The following is a 26,831-nucleotide window of genomic DNA, read 5'->3' as shown; positions in this document are numbered from 1 at the left end:
TAGAAGTTTTAGCCTCTCTATTGACGTGACTGGCTTGGCTTAAATGTTCTTATAGATTATAGCTTTATTTACAGTAGCAGGGGAATAGAAAAAAAAAACAGGTTTACAGGGGTTAATTTAAAGCAGACATACGGTTATTCACAGTATGTACCTCTTAAAACGAGTTTATACCTTTCTTTGAAACAAAATAATTCACAAGTAAAAATAAAGCAATTTGATTTTGGCAGAAATGAAAAAGAAAAAAAAAAAAAGTTATTCAGTTCCTTAAAATTATATAAATTATGCACCAAGGTTTTAAAAACAGCCAATCTCTTTCTTAAGGAATATGTAATATCAGAAAGCCTTACATGAATTTAACAAATATTAAATATTGACAATAAGCTATAATGCTGTAAACTTGATTAATATTCTTTGTTTCCTTAAATAAATGTCAATTTTAGATACGAAAAACACGATTAAAAAATAAAAAAATCAAACTAGATAAAGGCTTTAGAGCTTATACATCTGAATTCTGTACTACTAGTATGGGGAACGAGCAGAAAAAATGCAGTTAAAAGGGAAATCATCACCAAAATATGGGTCTAGTTAATGAAATATGACATGCTTAGAAATTCTGCATATCCCTTGCAGGGATAAGAGGACTAAACACTAGCTCTATTTAGCATCTCGATACAAGAAAACATGTGTTTAACTCCTCATTGCTGTTCTAATGCTAAAAAAAGGCATTGACAGTGTGTTGTGAGCCATAAATCCAAAAGATGAGATATGAAATCTAAAAATGAGGAGAAAACTTGGGGAAGTGCTAACTTTAAACAGGTCCGTTTGCACCAAATTCAGCACATGTAGACAATATTAGGATCATTTCCCTTTAAAGTATCTGCTTAACATTCTTTTGAAGGGCTTATGGCTTAAATATAATACTACTGCATGATTAATGTTCTTGCATAACAATGTATAAAATATACAGGATACTAGTTTTGGCCATACTAGTCACGAGCCAAACATTTTCACCATTATTTCACGCCGACATTCGCATTTGTAGTTTATTAGACTTGGGACTGGCTGTACTTTACAAAAAGTGAAAAATGAGAAATTAAAAAAAAGAAAGTGTCTAACACTCTGGGTTTGGAGCGGGATACATCAGAAATCCAATGTACAGTACTGTTAAAAGGCAGAGGCAGCTAAAGCAGCAATGTATAGAATACAGCAATATATGGAAAAAGGAGGAAGATAAAGTATGATAAAGCACCTGTAGAATAGTAACAGAACTAGTACAATACAGAGCTCCTGCAGTTACTGCATTCATTGTGAAGGGCCCATAGTGCAATGGACTGAGAGAAGCCTCAGAATACCTGCAGGTAAAGGTTGTGACTGTAAAGGCACTTAAATAGAACGGTTAATAAAAGCCCTGTAATGAAACAGGTACATAACATATGTTTCAAGACACACCATTTACTTCCAAAGAATACAAGTCTAGAAATGGCTACTGTATATTAAGAAACGCATGTATACGTAGTGGTTGGTGTAAGGCGTCCTCCTCCATTACACTCAATCAGGCGGCATCAGCTGATGCTAACCTCCGCGGGGTCAGGGATGAATGCAATGACTAGTGAGCTCTCAATGAGCAGAATAGGTTAAATACTGAACATTTGTAAAGTGCGCTTGAATGCTTTCTGTTTCCATACACCTGACTTTTGGGTACAACATGCTGAGATCAATATGGCATCAACAGATCGACACCAGTGATACCTTAACGTTTTACAATTGGCACTAAGCTTGATTATTCTGTCCACATAATACGCCTTTCCTGGCTTCCGGTTCAAGTAAGAAAAACTCTCTTATGGCAGAAAGAAAAACAAGCACCATTAGCTTTGCTAAAGTCGCTAAGAGTGGAGATATCCTTATTAGAGACATCGCCATGTTAGTAATGACCAAATGGAAAGAAAAAGAATTTTGGTTACAAAGAAAGTGTTATAGTGTGAAGTTCTTGTGCACAGTCTAAGCGACAGAGAGAGAAAAATTGTTCCCATTGTAATCTGTGCATTCACCATCATACCAATGAGCTATATGTACCCAGAGTGTTCACAATACCTTTAGAACAGGGAGCACTCTAGAGATGAGAACAGATCTGTTGAAGTAACAGTCTGAAGGGCTCACTAAAATAAGGGTCTACATTGTAGAGATGAAAATGCCTCATAGTGAAGAATGAACTAGTCCAAAATGGGCTATGCAAAAAGGAGACAAAGAACTTCCAAATGGTCTTCATTCTTGATCTGTTCGCAGTTTAGGGGTTGGACACAATATCTTTAAAAAGGGCAGAGCCTCTAAATATCAGGTGTCACAATTCCCATTACTTTTCTTCACATTCGTTTGCCTTTTCTACGTTTTCAAATCTAGGTGGAGAAAATAGTTATTAGAACCATATTATGCTTAAAAAATATCTATATGTTGGGGCGTAGGGGATAAGATAATAGTTGGCCCAACCTTTTTAAAACTTTTATAAAATGAAGACAGAATATATATTTGGAATTACCAGCATTTATGTATCACTTTGTCTTAAAATACGATCTTCTTCAAAGTTACAATAATGAACAAACACAATCTGCTTTTCGCTAATAACATGCAAATAATTGTATTGTTCTTGTCCATATTGAATACATCTTTCACAGCGTGAGTTGGAAAAAGTATGTGAACCCCTAGGCTAATCACTTCAACAAAAGCTAGTTGGAGTCAGAAGTTAGCAAACCCGGAGTCTAATGGATGAAGCTGGATTGGAGGTGTGTTTTTGAGCTACTTTAAAAAAACACAAACATTTTGTCGAGGTTGAATTGTTCTGGAAGAACACACAGTACTACATATTGTGTAAAAAGGGCACTGCATTCCAACATAAAAAGATTATCCCAATAGTGACCCATTAGAGATGCTGAGGAATAACCTCAAGGGAGCCATTCACACCAGACATCCGAGGAACATGGCTGATCTTAAAAGTATGACTGTTCAATAAACACATAACACATTATCAATGTTTGTGTGTTATTACCTTAGGCACATTGTGCTTGTCTATACTTGTCTTACTTAGATGTAAATCAGGTCACATTTTAGGAGCAATTAATGCATAAACCTAGTAATTCCATAGGGCTCATACACACACATATATATATACACACACACACACTTTTTTTTCATGATACATTACCAGCCTTTTGATTGATGCTCAGTGTTTCAATTCATCTGAAGCTTTTTGCCTGCATCAGCCCCACATTCTCATACACTCTGCCAGAGTCTTCCCTCATTCTGTAACGCAACAGAAATGAAATTAACAAATGAGGACATGTTTAATCTTGGTAAATACAAAACAGGCAGTGCAAAACACTACACATTACAATTACTTTTTGGACAGGATCACCAAACATCCTCTGCTCTTTTTTATATACACCATATACATACATTATTTATAAAGGGATGAATGGGTCATCCTAGTGGTTGCTTTGATAATCAGAATAACCACTGTGCCCTATGTAAGTGTCAGACCAGTTCATAGATTACCAATATGATGATAAATCTGACAAACCTCATGCGTAATGATTGAGGATCATCCTTAGCTTGTCACATTACGTGATGCGCACACACACACAACTGACTACTTGCTTACTTACTCTGGAAGAGTAGGTGTTGGTAATGGCGTTGGAGTACAGGGTGGGAGAGGACTCTGGTCCCCCGCTGCCTGCTCAGACAGGGAATATTTGATATTTGTGTACTCATGTCCTTTTCTCTTACTTTTCTGAAAAGTGTAGAAGAGCCACCAGTTAAAAATCGGAGAATTCCATTCATGCATTTATCAGGCATACAGTAGGAAGACCACTACATACGATTAAGCATGACTGGAGCATTAGGTCCATACTACCGGCATGGTACTACTGGCCATCCCTACTGCCGCAAGACCCAATTCCATAGCTTAGACCTTTCTTTTCATATTTTTTTTTTTTTTTTATTTTATTTTTTTTTTACACACAGACTTTGTACAAAACGCATTCAATATATATTATAAGCTCAGTGAATATAGACAAATTCAAGTTACAAAAAGTGAGTAAAATGTGGATGCATTTTATAAGCAAGCACAGTCATGTACATTGTTTACAACAGTGTGAACTGTTTGATTTGATTCCGGAAGACATTGTGAATTGCAGTGACCTATTTAAGAGCTGCATACACAGTGAAATGGAAGATATGCATTGTTGTGATGTGTTGTGATGGATTTTCACTCAAAAGTATGATTTATGATCAATGCCCCGTTATATGCTTTAAAAGTGTAAAGGTAAAACAAAAGTCTAGACGTGTTAAAATTATTATTATTTGCAGATATTGGCATCAAGATGAAATGGTACTTTGACACAACCAATCTGCCCCAGAAATATACATGGGGGAAAAGATGAAAACAAAATGGGGAAAAAAATATATACTTTTATATTTGTATTTTTGTAAAAATAAATGGTCAAATTTATTGGTGTTGCACATATCTAACAAAATGTATTTGTAATGGGATACAAGTAGTTAATTAAAAATCTAAGATAGAAGTAGTAAGTTAATTCTCCTGAAATCAGGATTCTACAGCACATCTTGGGGAACCAAGGTCTTTCCTACAAGGCCAGAGGCAATGAAATTCACATACTTTATACAAAGGGGTAGTGGCATGAAGGCACATACCTGCTCCTCTTCAATTCTGCGCTGCAAAGTTTCTATGTAATGCTGTACTGCCATGTATATAAATCTGTATTGTGCTTCTGTCTGAACCATTCCTGAACGCTGAGATCTTACCATCTGGATTGTTTTGGGGACATCAATGTCACAATCCACACCTAAAATGGGATCACAAATTATACTGAAGCTGGACAAAAAAAAACCAGGAGCTAATTCACTTTTTAAAGTTCCACACAGGAAACTAAAAGTTGGTCTTTTGCAAGAAATAATTACATTGCATTACATTTATTTATATAGCGCCAACAGATTCCGTAGCGCCGTTACAATTAGTGGGATAATTTAAAGTGACACACAATAACAAAAAATACCAACAACAAAAAGGAGGCGGCGGCCCTACTCTTGCAAGCTTACAATCTAGTCGGTGGTTGAGGGGGAAGAGAAACAATAGGAGAGGACAGCTTGGATGGGGATGAGTTGATTGGGTCCGGAGGTTCTGTTGAATACCCTTCTTCCACCTGAACAATAAATTGCTTGTCATTCCTGACAGCATGCTCAATCTCTTTTAAGAGGATTAGTCGGGGGAAAAAAACCTAATCTTGACATATATCAGCAGTATTAACTGTTAACTATTAACTGTTTACACTATCGATAAAAAACAAAAGCAAAAAAAAAAGCCTAATTAAAAATGGCAGAAATATATATATATAAATTAAAAAAAGGTCAGCCTTAAAGCTATCTCGAACAGCAGAACAATAACAGAGGCGAGCAGAACAGACTTGAAATTACATGTGGCAACGAGTGGCAGTATAACAATATGCTTAAGCTTCACCAGTCAGATGTACAGGACGCTGCTCACCTTTTTCTCTGATTACATCAATAAGAATATCAATCACAATAAACGTGCCTGTTCGTCCAATTCCCGCACTGTTAATAAAGAGGATGATAGAGGTCAAGATCGAAACAAAAATAACCTTGCGCATATTTATCTTCATTGCATTGCTTAGAGAAGATGGACATACTCAGCCCCTGAACAACAATTGAAGGCCACATAAAACGTGCATTCCTTGGGCACAGTGAGAAGACAGTATTAATGGTTTAATGAAATGTATAAAAGTTTTACATTAATGAGAGGGTGGCAGATAAGTGGAACAGCCTCCCATTAGTGGTACAGGCTAATAAAGTAGCGAACGTAAACATACATGGGAAACTCATAAAGCTATACTGAATCTAAGAGTTTGAGTCTACATCACGAAAAAAACAGGCAGACTAGATGGGATGAATAGTTCTCACCTGACGAATAGCTAGTGGCACATTTGTGGAAATTCTATGTTTCTATGGTTTATTCCTTAAAGCATGAGCTTGCAGGAAAATTGCAGTTTCAACTCACAAGCTTAACTATGCATTAAGATGGGGCAAACCCAAGACGTTTCCTGTTTCTCGCTTTAGTGTTTGGGGCATTGCCCCAATAAAGTCTTAAAATAGGAATCTAGGATGCCCTATGGCCAGATAAAAAAAGAAACAAGAATATTACCAAGGGAGTAACAATGTATAACTCTCTGACCTTTTCTGCTGTTCTAGTTTCGCAGATAAATCATCTTTTACATTTCTACTTCATGTACCCCAGAGAGCTGTCACTTGTTAGCCAATTACTGGCAGAAATTCCCATAGCGTGTGATTATTAGATTAGTAGAATGGTTTAGAGATATAAGATAGAAGGTTCTAATTTTTGGCAGTTCAACTCTTTGGTTTCTATGGGGTCACAAAAGTTAAACACAACATGCATGACAAGACTTCTAGCTGTTTGCGACACACGAAGCAGAATAATAGAAAACGGTTTTACCTAACCGTGAAATCAAGAGCTCTACATAAAATAGCATCAACATTTATTAAACACAATGAAGAACTGGACATTACTTCCTCCTGCTCAAAACAAGGTGTTGACAAAAGCCTATCGGCAAAATTCACTCCACTAAAGGGAAGAGATTTATCACCGGGTCAAAGATGTCTTAAAATTCACTCGAAAAACAATCCGATTTCTACGAAATCAATAGCACATTATGCATGAACTCTCTGCGGGGGTACCATGGCTTTGTCGCGGGAATGCTCAGCCGCTGAAGGCACTGTGTGTCGGAACTAAGACACTTGCCAAGCTACCAAGAACAGTTCTGAAATGTAAATAGATATGAAAACTGCATTCTTAATGATGCGCTGGTCTTGGCTTTCTAGTTGAAAGAGAATCATACTAAAAGCATTTTTGTGAATGCCTTATAAAGGCAACTAAGTTGCCAGATTTAACATGGCTCTTTCGTGGATACACAATAGAATAAATAAATCATAAAATAATAAGCAGTTTAAGATGTCTGTGGTAACAAGCTTCAACCCTCTAGATGCACTAATGGCACATCTGGCAGCTACTCCACTGCTAGATAATTTTCTCTGAGTGAATATGGATGTATCCATGGTATGTACAGTCTTGCGAAAAGGCTGTTTCAGTCTAACAACAAAAGGGTGGAGCTCACAATTGTCCATCGCCATACACATGTAAATATGGGACCTTATTACATTACCCTTGTGCCCTCACAGTCCCTCCGCCTCGAAACAGAAATTTAAGCCATTACCTGCAGTGGACTACAACAGGCCCTGGATCAGCAATACTGTCCTGCTTGTGATGGACTTCTTCTAAAAAGTCTAATACACCACCAGGGTCAGTAGGAACACCATGATCAGGCCAAGTTTTGAAATGATACTGCCATACAGTCCTTTCCGTGTTACCCTTAGTAGAGGAAAGTAAGAGGGAAAAAAATTGTATGGTTTAGAGCACTGGATTTAACAACGGCATAAGAACCTTTGTAGCTTTAACGGTCAATAGCACATTAAAAATAAATTCTACATTACTCCAGGAAAAGATTTATACAAGAATGATGCAGATCGCCATCCCCCATGGCATTATGGTTCAAACAATACTCCAGCAATAATGTTCTTGGAAACAATTACCTGTCCGACTTTAGAAAGTTTAAGTTCTCTTAATATATAGTCGTGAGCTGGCGTTTCTTTTACATTTCTCACACGCATGACTCCATATTCCTTCAATGCAAACTCCTCCGGCCAGTATTTCACACATTTACTCTGAAACAGCAACATTAACATGTGAATTTATCATAAACAGCTTACACAATCTTATAGCTGTTCTTGTTTAGCTATGCATACTTTTATACTTTTAAACTTCTGTCCACACATACATTTATATGATACACTACTGAAGCACATGCTAGACATACCTTTCCCCTTTCGACTTCCTTAGTAGTCATAACGATAACTCTGGAGTTTTCCTGAAACACCATTCTCCAGAAGTCGTTCACCGTATATTGCAGGCAGCCCTGAGTTGCAATATACCGTTTCTTGGGTTTCAGGTTGTTACATTTTGTCTCAAATTCAGGCTGGGGGAAAAAAACAAATTGAAAAATTTCTTAATTAATCAGAGGTTTTGTAAGATAACGATCTCACTCTGCTATTCTGAATTGAAGAAAATTATAATAAGATTTCCACTCACCATAATAGTATTGGCATTGATGTAATCAGAGACCTGTTCATTCGGATCACCGTCGTGAAGAACAACCCTTGTATGGTCAACTACATAGAAATATAACCATAAAAAAATGAAATGTGAATAGAAGATTAAATAGTATTGTTAGAATTAAAGGTGCTGTCCCATGCTGATTAACTCTAAATGCAGTGTATTCTATGTCATGATTTATAATAATTAAAAGCGCCGGAATTTTGTGCATGTGATAGAATATTGGTTTTGCCTATTTTATCTCATTAATATCCCTAACACCAAACCATTTGCCGAAATAATCGTATGAAACGTGATTGAAAAATAAATAATATATCACCATCCGGAACACAACTTGGGTGCAGCCAACTTGCTCATGGCTTTAGCCATGATGGTGCTGCTGCGTGAGTCTGTCTCTGACGGGAAACAGCACAGCTGACCACGGCAAGTTAAACGGTCAGCCGGCAACTGAGTCGTCTACCTTGCATTTTCCTAAGTACCATCCAAACAATAAGAGAATGAGGACTGTTACAGTGGGACAGAACTAACCTGGCATGTTCCCATGTTGCTGGTTTGTCTTGTTTATTTAGCCAAGAGGCAAAAGTCAAAATGACCGATATAGACTTTTAATAGCAAGTACATCCAGCTGCAGCAACTTTTTAGACAATCCGTAACGATCAACATGTATTATTTTATTGTTATTTTATTACCAGGGGCTTTCTAATGTATGCAGCTTGGCATCGTTGCAAGATTGGAGCCCTGTAGGCCAGATGTAGCCCAAAGGCTTTACATTCGCAGTTGAAGTAAACTTTATTAAATAATTATTTTGAGTTTACACTCTTTTTGCAGTATAAACTAACCCTTAGATTACCAGAGAATGAGGCGATGCTTGGAGAAAAGCTTAAGACTTGCCCTTGTAAATCGTGTTATTTAGCACAATAAACTCATACTCACAGGGCAGGATATTCTTATAGCGGTTCTTATTTTTGTTTTCAGGTCTCTGGCCCTCTTTGCGGCTATATAGCAGCTTGCATTCCTGCTGTTGCAAAGTCTGGGAGAGAGTTGCAAAGAAACAATGAAAATAAAATAATAGAAACATTTAGCTTTAGTCGGTTAAAGCAGACGTTTTCAGATTCCACTTCCACCTGCTGCAGAACAGGTCCCCGGACTGAGCAATTACCTGTCAGTCAGAGTCACAAGGAGGTCCGCTGTCAATGTGTTCTCAAAGTACACAACCCTCTTGTGGCTAATACAGCAGTGCCAAACCCGCAAAACCATGCAGGGAAAACGAGTCGGACACCCAATTAAAAGGTCCACTTCTAATTCCCATTTTAGGTTTCTCTACTCTAATGAAATATCAAAAATAGTTAGGATTCCAGATATTCAATTAACTAATTTTGGCAGACGTACCAAAATCTGATGCCTGTAATTCTTACATTTTTTAAGGCTCATCAACAATGGCAGGAGGAGTTCTTCTAAATGATACAGACACATTTTTGTTTCCATGCAGGATTATATCCGACTGCCTCGCTTCCATTAAGTGCTATAGGAATCGGGTATCGTGGAATATTAACTTTCAGGAGTAATTTGTCAAGAGAGCGCTGGCAGTCAGAGCAAGGAAGCTTTTTATGTTGTGCCACTAGCTATATAGTGAACGGCTTTTATTAATAGAGTCATTAAACCAGCAGAATGAAACAAAAGAGACGAGGGCCCTCCTCTTGTGAGCTTTCTGTGTGATGTACTTCCAACTGAGGTCTTTGATTCCAATATAATGCTCTGAAAAGTGCTGGGAACAATACTTCCCAGCAATGATTTAACTGCTCCATGGAACCAACATTATAAGAAGGATTCCTCCTAAAAGGTTATGATGTATATTGGTCATCACAAGTACATAACCTTGAGCAGGTCCACTTGACCTTTCCTTTGGTGAAGTTCATTACGCCGCACTGCATTCTGCACCAGGCATGGTAGTGTTAAGCAGGACAGCCAGAGGACGGCTCTAGGTTGTCCAGAATACCGCAATGCCTCAGTTGCCAGCTATTTAAAGGGCAGCATATTAACAAACTTAACTATTCAGGCTAGTTTGTCTACAGTACACGGTGTGTTTGTACTTGCTTACAAGGCTGCTTGGCATTTATGTCAGGGGGTGAATTAAGAGAATTGTAAAATACTTATAATTATAAGGAAATTGACAAGTGTTCTCTACAGGAAACTGAGCTGAAATGTAATTCCATTTTAGCTACAGTAATATTCAAGGATTGCACCCCAACATACATATGCGTGAACATTTAGACCTTGCTTAGGTGACATGGTTTGCAAATGCAGCCTTAGCATTCACATACTGTATGTAGGGCAAGCAAAATGTACTGTCAGTCAGCAGCTAATTAACCAGATACAGCAAAAACACGGGCAAAAGTTGGCTAACCTACCTCAAATTCCTCCCAGAATCCTTGTTTAAACTTATCTGCAGTGTCTGCCGGCTTGCTCAGTTCCTTTACTCGGCTTTCAATTTCTGCTGCATTAATACGTGTGGTATTTAGGGGCTGTAAAAACAAAGGAAAGAAAAGTCATATTACATCAATTGATACAGAACAACGAAATGTGCTTCACAAATAGCATTTTATATTATATTATATTTTGATCTTACTTGCTTCAGCTGCAATACTGTGCCTAGCGTTTCCACCATAGGGTTCTTCTTGTAATGTTCCACAAGATCCGTCAATGAATCAAACTTCTCTCCGCCGCCGACGTCATATTTCAGATCCTGGAACAGAAGATATATAAGATATAAGATCATTACTTTTCTTGATATGATAGAGAGAAAAAAATGGTGTATTTTAGTAATACGTCACAATTCTTCTCAGGGGAAATGACATCGTCCGCCAATGGTCTGGTGGTTTAGTGAAAGAGGGCCTTAGGGTACCGAGGATCATTAGTAAATCTCACACTTCCCCAAATCAACAAGAGGGAGAAAACACCGCAGCACACATAAAAAATACAGTGGTATCCCCATGGGGAAACGCAGCTTTTAATGATAAGTCGCATTTATTACTATTTACATATACCTATACACACAGGACCAATACACCGTCTGGTGCAACCATAAAAAGGTCTTTATGTATTCATTATGTTTGCAAGCAAAATAAGCCTGATCTAGAGGAAACAATATTAAGTAATATGACCAATTAGGGAAAAGATACATAGTCAGCACTAAATCGAGGAAGGCAAACTAGTCATATAGTAATTTCAAACTTCTCAGGAAACTAATTAAACTGTCTAGGAACCATTTGTCACTTCTTTTTTTTTTACCAAAATCTTCATTGTACAGCATTTTACGCAGTACCTTATTTTTTAAATATGCAATTAGGCAAATTAAAAATAATTTGTTTTAATATATACATTTTGTTAAGCGAAAAGCTGTGATGGTGACGGTCTCCCTGTCATTCTGTAACTTCACACCTTTTAGAGCATTATGTCTCTGCTAAGCTCAGACGATTAAGGATGAAAATAACTCCAACACAGTTATTTAAAATCTACCACTTCTAAGTATTTAACAGAATTAAAACAGAAGACGGTAAAACCTGGGTCGTGCTTTGGAGTTAACAGAGCTAATTTTAAATACATGCTTTACTTGTCCTTGGTCACTTTCAATACATAAATGAGAAAGAAGTAAAAAGTCAGAATGGATGCAAGTATTTAGATTTTACTTAACATATTTTTTTTTTTATTAGATTGCGTCAAGAAGCAAATTAGATTGCTACTGGGATCTCTTGTTGATAGTTTTTGCTTTATTTTGGGGAAGACGGGGATCTCATAGCCTGTATAGAAAGATATAAAACGGGCCCCACCATACATTTGATCTGGGCATAAATTTGTCAGTGTATAAGTTACTGCGCGGTGCTCTGGAATGGATGCTCTTGGCACTATATAAATAAAAGATAATAATTTACCTGCAGCATCGGTGTTTGTTATTATTCATGAGTCTGTATTACACCTGAAACACGGTCGTTTATTTGATTTTTTAACAAATGTCATTAGTCTTGCTGTCAAGGTCTCACTTTTGTTATTCTCATGAGATGAGATTGTGGAATAACAGATGGGAGGTCATTTTTTAAACAAATGGAGAAAAAAAAAAGTGATTTTTTTCTGTGAACCAGAATCCCTGTTGATGAAAGTTTTCAAAATAAAAAAAAGATATGTTTTTTACTTGTTCCTATAAGGCAGGCTGCCTGCCCCATAACCTTAGCAGCAAGTGATCTAAATTCATGGAGAAATGATTAAGTACTCTGGATACACTACTAGGCTTATAAGCGATATGGTAGAAAATAGATGTATAGCCAGATAATACATATATCCAATCATCCAATAAACTGCTTCTGGCATGGAGGCCGTAATCACGTCTGGCATCTTAGTGTGACAACACAGATTCACGGCAAAGACACAGGAGCCTGCAATTCAATTAATTCTTTAATCTGCCTCTACTAGATACAAGACTTTATATATTCTGTATAACTTAACACTGGAAATCCTCCGCGTCCGATTTTATTATCCTACAGGAGAGTACCTATTTGTCTGAAAAGGGAATAGAAATATGCCATATTCTATTTAATTCACTCAAAAACATACAAAAACCTTACAAAAAGAACTCCTGCGTGCGTATATATTTTCTCTAGGCTTGTTTTATCCCTGCATGATGCATTTTACATGCGATTTAGAGCATAAAATGATTTGTCCGGATACCAATATTTGTATTCACTTCTACACAGACAGCTAGTCTCACTTTATGTGCATTGCATTACATTTATTCATATAGCGCCAGCAGCTTCCGTAGCGCTGTTACAACAGTCCATAAAATAATTGAAAATCACACAACAAACTAGTACAAAAGGAAGAGGGCCCTGCTCTTGCAAGCTTACAATCTAGTCACATGTATTAACCTTTATTAAGTGCCGATACATTCTGCAGCGCTTGTGAGTTTTCATTCTAAAGGAAGTATAGTAGTAATGATCTATATATAAGTGGGCTTTTACATTTGCGCACACACACTTAAATATACCTTAATAACACTTATTGTCAAGGACAACAGTGTTATTAACACAAACCATATTGCATATATTTTATCATTCCCAGGTGTTGTGTACGTGTATGTATGAATGTATGTATGTATGTATGTATATACATACACACACACACACACAAATATATATTATAAAATATTATATATGCCGGAGTGGGGGGATAAAAGCACACTTATACATTGTCACTTTTCTTTTTCTTTTTTGTGAAAAGCCATATTCTTTTGGAACCATAGAAGAATGTCTGTAGACTTAATCATCAAGACTCATCTACATGCTGTTCAGATGCTGAATGCGATTTGATGATGCAAAGGAATAAGTGGGGAAAAAACTGAACAGGTGTGAATAATTAAATGCAGCTCACTTAATCAAGTAGAAACACCCCTTTCGACTTTTTAGAAAGAAAAAAGTCAAATGAGCAAAATACACAATTATATATACCGTAGATTATTACTACTATACTTCCTTTAGAATTGAAACACTGAAAGAAAATGCGTGATTTAATGAAGAAAAATGTAATGCAAAAAAAAAAAAAATAGTTTTTTTTTTGTTTTTTTTTTTAAACTGTACATATGACTTTTTTCTGCTTTCTTTCTTTTATGGCTACATTGCTTACCATTTGCCGTCATTAAAATGGAGCAACATTGTTTCTTCTGAGACTGCCCATTGTCCTTAAGGGGTTAAACATCAGAGCAGTCTTTTGCTCTCAAAATCGCGTGATGATTACCTTTTTGTTGTTTATTCTTTTTCCGTTCCAACTTTGCAGTATATGAGATCTTCAAGTATTCAAGTATTTGATGCATAGCCTTGCTTTGTTAAGTAATTGTTACGTCTGTCCTATGTTACCACTTCACCTTGTGCACTGCATTTACCACTTTCCATTCTTCACTCAATACAAAGAACCAAAGCAATCATTTATGGACTTCAAATATGGCAGCCCAGCTGATAAAGTAGTCTATCCTTTGTCCTCCTTACAATACACATATGATTTATGTCACATTTACATAATTTGAAATACCAGCGTAATCAAGTGATAGAGCATTGATGAGCTTCTTGGATTACCTGGCATCGGATCATGACATGTGTCACTTTGGACTTGCCATCGTTGCTCTCTCCTTTGTCATCTCCTGTCCGTACAGAAAGAACAAAATCTCCAGGGTGGCTCTGGCTCTCCCGAACCAGAAAGCTTCCATGTTTACCCTTTTCTGTCAACAACTTTTCAGCCTCTTTTCCAGAAAGATGTCCATGGAACCATCTGCAAACCAAGGAACCACAAATTCTACTGGCTTGAAAATCATGGGCAGAGATGAATAGTAAGTATGTGTATTCAGAAAGAGTCTCATATTTTATTGAATGGATTAAAATGTGGTCTTTATCTAGGGAATGTAGGGCCTGGTTTATTGTTCTTGGGGTAGGGTATACAAGAACGCATTCAGTGCTGACCTAACACTCTGCCTCTGGCAACTGTCATGCTAGTCAAGGTTGCTACAGTTTATTGGGCCAATGTAGAAAAACAATTAAAGTCACTATTTTTGGGACCTCAGAGCTCTCTTCCTACAAGAACTCTGGGACATAGTATGGATGTAAATAACATGTTTCAATATAGGGAAAAGAGGTGTTAGTTCACTAAAGCAAGGGTTGGTACAATTTAGTTTTTTTGCGGTAGACATTACTATGCATTATGATACGCACAATGCATTGTTTAACCAGTAACACGACTGGTTAATCTCACCTGTTACACTATGCATTATACAGGGACAACTGAGTCACCAAAGAGAAAGTCACCAAGGCCAGCCCTCCACAATGTAAAGAGAGAGAGACAGAGACAGAACATGAAATGAGCTATATGCCGTAAACAAGGATCCCTCTCCAAGAACAGTCACCTCTCAGATGTAGGATCTGCACAGTTCAGGGGGTATTTCAGCTCAATTACATCACCGTTCTTTTCTTTAAGCTGCCCATGATGTTCCATATAATACTGGACCAGCTCAGCCAGAGTAGCAAACTTCTCCCCACCATATAAGTCATAGAAATCTCCAGTGTTCTGGATCTTTATGTGTGTTACTGCTCCATTTCGTCTGCAAAGAAAAACTCTGAACGTTAATGACACCTCTAGGTTTAGCTACTTATTTATCGGTGTTACGCAGTCCATTTACCATAGGTGAAAAGAGATGAGTGTCATAAACATTACAAAATATCTAGAAGGTAATATATTTCTAGTTCTGTACCAAGATAGATGGGAATAAAATAAAAGCTTTTCTTGAAGCAATGAAAAAGAGTCTCTCAGCACCTTTCTTCATGGCATGTTTGGAGATAAAAAGGGATCTCCCACCATTTTGTCCAATATTTTTATAATACAGAATTACGTAAATAAAACATAATTCTCTAAAAAGCCAATTTTCACTTCCCTTAATATTTTATCTATGTTCTTATGATCTTAGCAACATCCAAAAGGTCCTGGTACACCGAAGGGGACATTTTGGACGATGCTGTGCTTCCAACTTTGTGGAAACAGTTTGGGGAAGGCCCTTTTCTATTCCAGTATGGCTGTGCCCCAGTGCACAAAGCAAGGTCCATAAAGACACGGTTGGATGCATTTGGTGTGCAATAACTTGACTGACCCGCACAGAACCCTGACCTCAACCCCATCAAACACCTCTGGGATAAACTGGAACAGAGATTGCGAGCCAGGTCTTCTCATCCAACATCAGTGCCTGACCTCACAAATGCTCTACTGGATGAAGGGGCAACAATTCCCACAGAAACTCTCCAAAATCTTGTGGAAAGCCTTCCACGAAGAGTTGAAGCTGTTATAGTTGCAAAGGAGGGACCAACTACATGATAATGTCTATGTATTTAGAATGTGGTGTTATCAAAGTCCCTGTTGGCGTAATGGTCAGGTGCACCAATACTTTTGTCTCACTTCACCTGCAACTCACAGTTTGTGGAATAAATCCTTCACAGGTCCAACACTGGTTCCAGGTCTTACAGAATACATCATTTCTGGTATCGATTCAATAGAAACTTATTAAAACTAGACAGGGGTGATAACCTAAATAGTTGATTTTTAATCAAAAACAGATTTACTAACCTCACTGAGAGCGTGAAATCGCCTGGGTTACTCTTACTTGGACGGGCCAAGAAACTCCCGTCAACTCCACGGGTCAGAAGAAGATTCTCTGCCTCGACACCTGTGATATTTGGATGGAACCATCTGGAAAACAGTTAATTGATATAAGCATTAAAGGATACGTTGTGCATTTACTATTAGCATCTCAAAGCAAAAGAAACCGTCACAGATTGCCACCAAATCGACAGTAACATGCACATGGCTCCATTCCTCATAAACAATGATCTTTAGTTATTACAGCCTAAAAATCACAGCTGAAGTTGGAATAATACTGTGAGGAAAAAACAGGAGGGGAGGGCAACATATTACAGGAAACTCAGAAATACAAGAACGCAAGAAACTATTTTCCTGAACCAAGAAATAATGAATGCTGCCATTGACCTAGTTTTACACAAGAAGGCAACTCTTCACATTACAGAGCCAGTAACGCAGGCACACAGGGAGAACGTCAGCCTTTACAGATTGCTCTGCTCCCAGCTCTTAGGAAAATGTTCACTGGCAAGCACTGATTGTACGCCTTGTAAAAAGCTACAGCTAACTTTCAAAACTTTTAGACGGGCCTCTGCTCTTAGATACCTTTTGTTGTTCAAGTGGGCTTCATGCATTAAAAAAAAAAACTTTGCCCTTAGGTTGTACATAACATACCTGAAAGTATCTGTATGGGTCTGCTGGAGATTAACTATATGTATTTAGTTCCAATATATTCTGAAAGAGGTGCAATAGCCAAATCGCTGCTCACAGACCGCTGTCTCGTCCTTAATGGCACTCATCAGCCTGAGGTTACGATAATAGCTTGAAGGATTGGGACTGCTCCCGAGGGTTCATAGTCGAAACATTTCCCACTCCACTATGAATTGGCAAACCCAGTGCATTTCTCTTGCAACAATCAGCCCTGTATTAGGCATTGTTTAATGCCGTTAGATGACAATAGATTTAAAACTGCCATATGAAGGGCCAGTTCTGTAATTTGAGTTACATTTTAATGGCAACAGTGCGCAACAGGAAAAATAAGGGTACATTTTCACGGCTTCCATTAAGATGCGGGTAACTACAGCGCCACGCTTGAAAAGAATGTGCATTTGAGTGGAAACCGCAAATTGGAAATGGTTCTAGAAATAAACACAATACACAGCCACTAGTGGAGAAGGCACCAAGACTTTAACATTATGACTGATAGAGGAGTTCGCTCGAAGAAGGCAACTTTGAGGACTAAGAAACTGAAGAATTTTATAAAAGGGGAAAAAAGATAAACTTGTCTACTAGTCAACAACCAGATCTCCCAAACACCTACTGTTGATACTTTTCATTCAGCCAACGTATAAAAAGATGTAAAGTCACAAGCTTTCAGGAGCCTCTGCCTCAAATGGAAGGCTTTACGAGATCTATATTTGGCTGGGCATTTGCAATGGAATAGGCTGGAGCTCTGGCTCCCCCTAGTGCCGGGAAATGTAAAAATACTTCAAAATCCAAAATTGGATCCAAACTCCAAAATTAGTGCAGGTGACAGAAACGAAGTACAAGAGAGGTTTCTGTAACAGATGCAGCCGAGACATATCAGCATTTATTGAGCTGATGCTCCTAAAGTTATTCCAAGAACAGCTAAATACTCAGTATTTATAACAAAGTAAAATAAGTGCCCTTCAACAGAGCGATCTTCATTGTGCCGCGAACCTACTGCACGCAATGTCAAAATAAAACGTCTCCCCAGGCAAAAGTACATTATACATAAAGAGAAAACCAGCTGCAATAATACTAACACTACAGCAATCATCAATGCTTTATATGTTACGCAAAGGACCTGGTACACAGAGAGCGATGACTATCAAGTCACTAAATACATTCATTTTAGTTGTGTTAATTGTCTTCACAATATCTACTTCAACTCACAAAATAGGAGAGAATAGCTAAGCGGGATGGGGAATATGTTGAAGAGCCCAAACTCAATATGTAACTAATAGCTTGTCAGAGGGTCCATGTAAGCAATGCTTACATCTGCTGCCGGGCGAGAACAAGCACTTCTCTTGGAGACTCACTCAACTGGCTGTTATGGCCAGCCTTCACGTAGATGTAAAATTGCTGAGTGCCAGCGCACGATACATGAAAACTGCTTTGTGCCATATAAAGTACATTGGTCCTCTGCTTAGCGATTCAGGCAATGCAGCACCCTGTACCCTTCCTTGCAAACACTTCACTATCTTAGACAAATGCCACTCAAACTCCTTAAGACCTTCCAAGACTAAGCACATGCAATATATAAACAGCACATCCTGGGCTTTCCTTGGTAATAAACAATGTCTCTCAATTGCCGTAAATCAAATGTTACCACGTTACTTGTAAAGCTGTTGCTAAATTTTTTTCTGCTTATAAATTATTGCTTATAATTGCCCTACCTATACCCAGTCTCTCCAAGAGCCTCATTCACACAAACCATAGCACCTACAGCATCAGGACACCGGTAAATCACTCTCTAGACGAGATAATACCTTCTACCTGTCAGCAAGCACTTTACTGAAGTGGATTATACTAAAAGCATATCGCGCAACTACTATTGTATGTCTCTCCAATATCAAAGAGAGGTAAGGGAGCCAGGGGGAACATGAGCTCAATACCAAGCTTCTCAAAAGGGTCCAGCTAGATCTAAGGAAGGCAGAAATGTTAAATATATATACACACGCATACATATACACACACACAAGTTTAAGTTCTCATGTTCTTGCTTATACATTCCTTTCTATGCGTTATTTCTCCAGGATCAGCGAGCAAATCCCCGACTGGAACCCAGGCAGCATTTCAACGAGAAACACTTTATAGCAACAACTTTACGCACTGAAAACACTGAAATTTACTTCACTGCAAGCTAACAATGTCATTGTGGATTTAGTGCCTGAACCTGGAGGAGACATGTTAAAACAAGAGGCCATGATCTACAGGGGGTCAGAGGCATAGGTGTAATGTGAGGAAGGTTTTATTTACTGAGAGGGTCATAGATAAATGAAAACCTCCCAGTAGAAGTTAGTGGTAGAATGTTGATTTGATTAAGCACTAATTCTTTACATCATCAAAAATGAGCAGGCAAGATGGGCTGGATGGCTCTTATCTGCCATAAAGTTCTGTTTCTATATGCATGCGCTTAGTTATCATTCATACACCTGGTGCCAAAGCTGTACTAGATTTTCTCCTAGATTCATTCAAACAATTATTTCAACACATGACATGACCACTTTAAAGGCAATCTGACATACCCGAGTAGCAGGACTAATGTTATTAATTAAAGCAATTTATTATTAATTGTTTTATATAGCGCCATCAGACTCTGCATCGCTGTACAAAGGGTATACAGAACAGAACAGTTAGTACATAACAATACAACAAAGAAACAGCAGGTTCAAGGGAGCAAACATCTAAAACATTCACTGGTGTATACAAAATGATCCCACAACAGTGTAGGTTATAAGAAGTTCCTTCCATTATCAAAAGGAGAGTCAATATACATATCAGTCATTTGGACAGCTTCTTGTAGCAGTTAAAGAACCATGAAAAGTTACCTTTTTGACATGTCCTGAGAACAAGCATTTAAAGACTATGAACTAAATAGTGTGTGTGCGTGCATAGATATAGATATATATATGAGAGAGAGAGAGAGATCTATGTACACACACACATAGTGAAATTTGCCATTTGCAACACAAATTTAAACTTTGAAAACTACTTAAAAATGATGAGAAATGATTAAAAATGCAAATAATCATGCAGGTCACAAATTATCAATAGACCCTTACGTACATTCCCCAGTGTCAGAGGTTAAAGAGCACATTAGAAACATTTTAAAACAGCATAGTGCGTTTTATAATTATGTTACTTTTTATTGTTTATGAACAAAAGCATACAAACACGCCGGTATATATATATATATATATATATATATATATATATATATATATATATATATATATATAATAATATATAACTGTACAGCTGTTATCTGGATGCAGTTAGCTGGCACTACATCAGAGGCAAACTTTAGAAAGTTTGAATCCCGACGCATTAAACTTTTGTTAAAACAATAACTATGGAGTACGTGGAAACCATAACTCTTCGTGGCAGCTTGTGCTATGTAAGACGTCCTTCTGGATGTTTGTAAATACTGTACACAGACATGGAGTTCTAGTCACTTCTTTACAGAACAAAATCAGAGTTGTGGTCTCAAGCCCCCACAATCACTATGCATTAGAATGGGCCATGTCTGGCTGATGTCTTTGAGCTGGCCCAGCACACTGTATAGTTCAGTGAGGAGACTTGAATCCAAGCTATTCGAAGAGATAAAGCTCACTAGGACTGTCTCTTTATAAAGTAAAAGTGAAATGAGAGAGATGTAACGCAAACTCCCTCCTTAGTGAATAAACTCCATAGGGTATTTTAACTCCCAATTTACTAAACGCAAACGCAAACTTAAAACCCCATGCAGGGCGTGCATGCTGTACACAGAGGCAGGGCATCACATGCAAGCAGTGACAGTACAAGCAGTATTGGAGCAGCCGGTACCGGGGCAGCCTCACCTCCTGGATGTCATTGTATGAATTCGCCTCCTAGGTCTGACTTCCTTCCTTTCTGTCTTTCTTTCCGACTCTTTGGTGAGTCCTGGGTCCTCCAGTAGGACCACTAGTAGTTTCCCACTAATTTCACTAAACGTGTATCGCTCTGATTAATATTTTATTCGGGTGGAATCTCCATGAAGGCCTCCGGTAGTATCAGCAACAGCACCACCCGGGCGGCCTCCGATGATGTCATCAATCCGCGACTCGTCACAAAACGCGCTTACTCTCAGTGTATGTGCGGGTAAACCGATTCCCTAATTCGAATGCAAGAGCGGTTATACGCTAGCGAGGCAAAAGTAATACCTAAACTGTCAATGGACAGACGAAACGGAATTGTAGTTTAACATCAGTAATAGTTGCGTGGAGACATTTTTTGTCGTCACTTCCGGGTTTTTATTTAGCTCATGCTTATGACATTACAAAATTAATAGCACTATAAGCCGTCACCAATTGTAGCGATAACAACGCTAACCCTTTTACGTACATAACGAGTTTGAATATCTACTGCTTTCTGAAATACAGCTAGTGGACTACATCTCCCATGATTCTCTACGACGCGTGTGACGTAGGAGGCCGGCTTTTATACCCGCGTTGCCCGGATGTAGTTCCTTTTTCCTTTCAGCCAAGGTAGGAATGGCGGACGCTTCTCGGCAGTCACTTTGCCTTAGCACATAATCCAATGTAATCCTCCGTTTTTAACCATCCCGCATCTGTTACAAATATCGGCGGTTGTTACAAAGCAAATTTGCCGTCCGAGTTCCCGTATATTGTTGCGTTTGGCAACCGTCTTGGGTATTTATTTCTGTCAATACACGACAGTGACCCAGGCCGCGCTTGAGTTGGGTGCGTGTCTTGGAAGTACTTAAGTGGCGTATGAGAGAAAGGTGTGGGGTCTGTTACGTTAAATTTCGGAGAATTCCGCGGGTGCGTACGTTGTTGTGTAGCTCAATTAACTGTATAGATCAGGCCAGCGCCGCTTCCGAGCCCTGACTGCCATGGAGTAATGTACTGAACTAACGCACTGATGCTGGGTTCTAGTTGAGTGCTTGACGTGGGGTTCTAAACTACATCGAGCACCCACGATGTTCTACACTAGTGCTCGAAGTCCATGCTATTAGTCCTCTACTGAAGATATGATTTGACGTATTCTTGGGATTTTTAGCGTTTGTATTATGTGTTTGTAGCTTTCCTTTATCTTGATATAACTCGTTCTACAGATGTTTTGCTTGGCTTCTATTTTTGGTAGTTTGTTAATCTCTTCTTGTTGTGGGATTTCTGCACAGATGCTATTTGAACTAAATGGCTTTTATCTTTAACTTTTAAACTGGCGTGTAACTAACCCTGAAGTGGTAGGTTGTTAATGGGGGAAAATGTGCTAAAATCTAAACTTGACCAGTTTGCCTGTGAGCGTTCACCTAGTACTGGGACCTGTGTTTGATAGTACGGGGAGACAACCCTAGCCCATCAGCAATATGCTGCACTGTATGATTTTTACAGCGCTTGTCTCTCTACATTGTAGATGGCAGAAGAGCAGGCTGTGAAGAAGGTGAGGAGACACCATGCCAGCCGCAACCCGGTGCTGGCGCGTGGAATTGGGAAGTATTCCCGTTCTGTAATGTATGCCAGAAAAGCCCTATACAAGCGCAAGTACAAGGCCCCAGAAACAAAGGTAAGAAAACTTGTGTTGACCAGAGTAGTAGTTGGTTTTATTTAAGTTTTCACCATCTTAAACTACTTATTTTTCCACCCACAGATTGAAAAGAAGAAAAAGGAGAAGCCACAAGCAACTGTCACAAAGACCGTCGGTGGGGATAAGAATGGTGGTACTCGTGTGACAAAGCTGCGCAAGATGGTAAGGAAAAATCACGAGCGATTCTTACAGTGCATGCACTCATAGTATGGCAAAACTGATGCATTGGGTAAGGGGGCTACTCACAAGCTTAAAATTATTTTTCGGTTTTGTGACAAATGTTTAACTCTTTTCCCCAGCCCCGCTTCTATCCCACTGAAGATGTTCCTCGTAAACTACTAAGCCATGGCAAGAAGCCCTTCAGTCAACATAAGCGCCACCTGCGTGCTTCCATTACTCCTGGGACTGTACTTATCCTCCTTGATGGACGTCACAGGGGAAAGGTACTGTTTCTAGCTAGTAATTTCACTTTTCCAAGAGTTCTTAAGTAATGGCTCTAGCAGTATCTAACTTGTTGTTTATGTCCGTGCACTGTAAACTTATATATAACCTTTAAATAAATTTTAAAAAAAAATCTGTTCTGTGTGTTTATGATCAGCTTGAAAAGCCTTTTTCTTTCACATTCTGTTTCTTCTGCATTATGTTAAGTTTCATGCTACAAATTGTGATTAGGCCTCTGTTTAGTGTCATAAAAATATAACAAGGCCAAGACCCTGCTATGTTTATAGATAATTCGCTGGCAATACTAATACACAGAACATCATTCTCTTTTTACAGCGTGTTGTCTTCTTGAAGCAGCTTCAATCTGGCCTTTTGCTGGTAACAGGTAACCACATTTGTTTTTCCCTCTGAGAAAATGAATACTTTCCATTTATTTTTTGAGAACTAAACTTCAATTATTATACAAGATGGAGCTAGTTTGTGTACGTATGGCCAGTGGAGCAACCCATTTCCCTAGTTAACGGTTTGATAGTATTGTACACTGCTGGAACATATTTAACATGCCTTAATCCCAACCTCATGCATGCCGGCCTGTATTTTGACATATTGTTCCTAGTTCATTCAAACAAAACTGCTAAAAACTATACGTTACTCAGATGTAAAATGGAAATGTGACTTGATATGTTCATGTTTTTTTCTTCCTATGCAGGACCTCTAGTTATCAACAGAGTGCCTCTGCGCAGGGCTCACCAGAAGTTTGTCATTGCCACTTCTACCAAGATTGATATCTCAACTGTCAAGGTCCCCAAGCATCTGACTGACACTTACTTTAAGAAGAAGAAGCTGCGCAAACCCAAGCACCAGGAAGGGGAAATCTTTGACACTGAGAAAGAAGTAAGTTTTCCTCCACAGATTAGTCCTTTAGCTCTTTGTGGATGTGTTCTATTTCAGATGTATTTTTGTGGCTAGGTCCTTACAGGTGTATCCTCTACCTGTAATATTTTGCCTGGACTTAGTCCCATTTATATAGCATTGTGACTTTAATTTTATGGCTTTAACAAATTATAATGCATGCAATTAAGACATGTGGCACAACTTGTTAGGAATGCATAGTTTTGTACCCATAAAAAGAATCTAAGTAGCTCTTCTGCCTGATGGCTGGGTCTGTTTATCAACTATTTTCAAGAATTTAAAACTAGTGGGTCCAGAAGTTTTGTTTTTTTTTGTTTTTTTTTTTCTTCTCTATAAAGTGCATCTCTATCTAGATCTATTGCATCTCGTATCTAGTGTTTCTTCCAAGCTATCTTTTAGAGTTTCCTGATGAACTTAGACAGTTCCCACATTTAGTAGCCCCCTGCTTAATGATCTTCTGGAGATGGGCTTATTGTGATTAAGGAGGGAGCAAAGATAGAAAATGTGGTCATATCACTATTCCAATTCAAAGTTTTTGTTTTTGGGATGGGCTTTGTGTTGGATTTTTCGGTTGGTTATAAGATCGTTTTTAAAACATTGCCCAAGAATTGCCCTTCACACATAAGACCCTTTTCTGTTAGGGCATTATTAATAATTTCATTAGTTTAATGTACTAAAACTGACAAAACAATATATTTGATACACAGCTGTCTGTTATTATACAGCTCTGTGGCGTGATGCGATATAAATCAAATACTAGTATTAAACTGCATCTGAGTTGATATGTTAACACTTGAGTAAGTGTGGATACGTGAACGTATTTATATAGATTTCCTTGTGATTGCAGTGAATACAAACTTTAGTACACCGTTCTTCATGTGATTTGTCTGCTGTTGTCTTTGTGTATGACACACTTTATTTCTTTCCTCCAGAAATATGCAGTCACACAACAGCGCAAAGCAGATCAGAAATTTGTGGACTCTCAGCTCCTGCCCCTGGTCAAGAAAGAACCCCAGATGCGTGGATACTTGCGCTCTGTATTTTTCTTGTCAAATGGAATGTACCCTCACAAACTGGTGTTCTAATGAGTCACAATGGCCTAATAAAACTAATGGAAAAAACTGTTACGTTGTACTTATTGTGTCAAAGGAATATCCAAACTGCCCAATGTTGCAAACGTCTGCAATTGTCATTTGTAATTAATGATTGTTATAATGGTGAGTTTTGTGACTTGCTGGTTAATGTAAAACAAGTACAGCCCTGCAAAGACAAGATCTAGTGATGTGTATTTGGACACAAGGGGTTGTTGAAAATCCATATCATCATCATGGCTGTTTACATTGCACCTTCACTGTTCTGACTACTGAGCCTCCAAGATCTTCATGCTATAGTTAAACATGAATGTTTAAATTCAACTAGATAAATGATTACGTAACATTTTGTGTCCATGTAATCCCAGGGTGCAACAGTTATTTTTAAACACTGGGGCAGGGTGAATAAATGCAGATGGAAATATGTTGCAAAACCTAATGTAGGCTAGAAAGGTAACCATTTGGCCCATCTACTCTGCTTGTTTTTCCCCTGATGAAGAGGCTCAAATCTAATATTGGTCCTTTTGGTCTTTTCCTAGATTTAAGGATAGCCCTACACATATTCCATGCATGTTTAGATTCTCACTGTATTAGCCTGTACCACTTCTTACAGATGGCTGTATTAAAAAAAAAAAAGCGTTTTAAACCCCTTACCTTCCAGCTTTAGTCTATGGCCTCTTGCTCCAATAGTTCTCCTGATATAAACTTCCCTCCTGTACTTCTAGAACCATTTAAATACTTAAGAGCATTATCACATCACCCCTCTTGCCTTTGAGCTGTAAGATCCCTTAGTCTCTACTGATAACTTGTGTCCTGTCAACAATTTTCCAACTTCAATATGTCCATATCCTTCTGGAGGTCTCCAGATCTGCACACTATACTAGGCAAGGTTTGATCTGATCACAGCTCTGTGAAGTGGCAGAATCGCCTCTTCTACTAATGCATCTAGTTAAACCAACCCAGCACCCTGCTATTTTAATAGCCAATGCTAAACTGCAATTAAGTCTTCTATGAGGGCCAGTTTCTAATGACTTGCTCTAATCCATCTTTGGATGGTGCTGTTGTGGAATCGGCTGCATGGGACATGCCAATATGCTCCTCTGTGCTGTCTTGATTTTGAGAATATAGTTTTCTGGGGTTACACTGAAATATGGGCCTCTACTATGTGTCAAATGAGACATGGAGCAAACTAATCACCCCTTCCACTTTTGGTTGGTGCCCCCCAAGGATTAGTCCTTAGCCCTCCCCCGTTCTCTCTCTGTACTTCATCTCTTGGCAATCTGATCAACTCATTTGCCCTCCGGCATCATCTACATACAGATGATACTCAAATCTACCTGTCTTCTGATCTCTCTCCATCTCTCATGTCCCGTGTTACCATCTGCTTGTCTGCTATTTCTTCATTGATCTCACGATGCAACCTGAAACTTAATCTTTCTAAAACTGAACTCATTTTCCCTTCTTCCATCTCCACCCCACTTCCTGAGTTCTTTATCAACACGATTATCTCTCCTACTAACCAGGGGCGATGCATTGGGGCAGGGCCTGACTGGCCCACCGGGATACCGGGAAATTTCCCGGTGGGCCGGAAGGTCCGTGGGCTGGGACGAGGGGCAATTGCCCCCCAGGCTGCCCGAAATCTAATC

General features: G+C 38.5%; 2 protein-coding genes across 3 annotated transcripts; one reads left to right on the top strand and one right to left on the bottom strand.

Moving 5' to 3' along the window:
* Positions 1–1,396: 1,396 nt before the first annotated feature.
* PTPN11 (protein tyrosine phosphatase non-receptor type 11) lies at positions 1,397–21,436 on the bottom strand. The gene is made up of 16 exons (XM_053473204.1): positions 21,013–21,436; positions 16,418–16,540; positions 15,210–15,404; positions 14,389–14,581; positions 10,899–11,015; positions 10,681–10,794; positions 9,206–9,302; positions 8,249–8,328; positions 7,977–8,135; positions 7,693–7,824; positions 7,317–7,471; positions 5,555–5,622; positions 4,705–4,856; positions 3,657–3,781; positions 3,197–3,294; positions 1,397–2,393 (listed from the first exon to the last, which is right to left on the bottom strand). Exons 1-15 carry the CDS (start codon positions 21,024–21,026, stop codon positions 3,228–3,230), a joined length of 1,791 nt encoding a protein of 596 aa, XP_053329179.1. The 5' UTR covers positions 21,027–21,436; the 3' UTR covers positions 1,397–2,393; positions 3,197–3,227.
* A 137-nt stretch (positions 21,437–21,573) lies between these two features.
* RPL6 (ribosomal protein L6) lies at positions 21,574–25,179 on the top strand. 2 transcript variants are annotated; one of them, XM_053473253.1, is made up of 7 exons: positions 21,574–21,678; positions 22,571–22,720; positions 22,805–22,903; positions 23,041–23,184; positions 23,519–23,567; positions 23,892–24,076; positions 25,027–25,179. In XM_053473253.1, the coding sequence occupies exons 2-7, from the start codon at positions 22,571–22,573 to the stop codon at positions 25,177–25,179; spliced, it is 780 nt and encodes a 259-aa protein (XP_053329228.1). In that variant the 5' UTR covers positions 21,574–21,678. The 2 variants fall into 2 exon arrangements, with proteins under 2 accessions (XP_053329228.1, XP_053329235.1); XM_053473260.1 differs by lacking the exon at positions 21,574–21,678 and adding an exon at positions 21,714–21,732.
* The last annotated feature ends 1,652 nt before the right edge of the window (positions 25,180–26,831 follow it).

Source organism: Spea bombifrons, chromosome 1, assembly GCF_027358695.1.
Source record: "Spea bombifrons isolate aSpeBom1 chromosome 1, aSpeBom1.2.pri, whole genome shotgun sequence".
Classification (NCBI taxonomy): Eukaryota; Metazoa; Chordata; class Amphibia; order Anura; family Pelobatidae; genus Spea; species Spea bombifrons.
The sequence above is the reverse complement of the archived record's forward strand: the minus strand, read 5'-3'. Positions and strand labels throughout refer to the sequence as shown.

Excerpts from the sequence above, each read along its gene's own strand:
- PTPN11 (XM_053473204.1), bottom strand. Across the intron at positions 10,795-10,898 it reads CAGTATTGCAGCTGAAGCAA|CCCCTAAATACCACACGTAT; the intron begins GTAAGATCAAAA and ends TTGTTTTTACAG. Across the intron at positions 3,295-3,656 it reads CCAACACCTACTCTTCCAGA|AATGAGGGAAGACTCTGGCA; the intron begins GTAAGTAAGCAA and ends GTTGCGTTACAG.
- RPL6 (XM_053473253.1), top strand. The coding sequence starts at position 22,571 with ATGGCAGAAGAGCAGGCTGTGAAGAAGGTGAGGAGACACCATGCCAGC. Across the intron at positions 23,185-23,518 it reads ATGGACGTCACAGGGGAAAG|CGTGTTGTCTTCTTGAAGCA; the intron begins GTACTGTTTCTA and ends CTCTTTTTACAG. Across the intron at positions 23,568-23,891 it reads TGGCCTTTTGCTGGTAACAG|GACCTCTAGTTATCAACAGA; the intron begins GTAACCACATTT and ends CTTCCTATGCAG.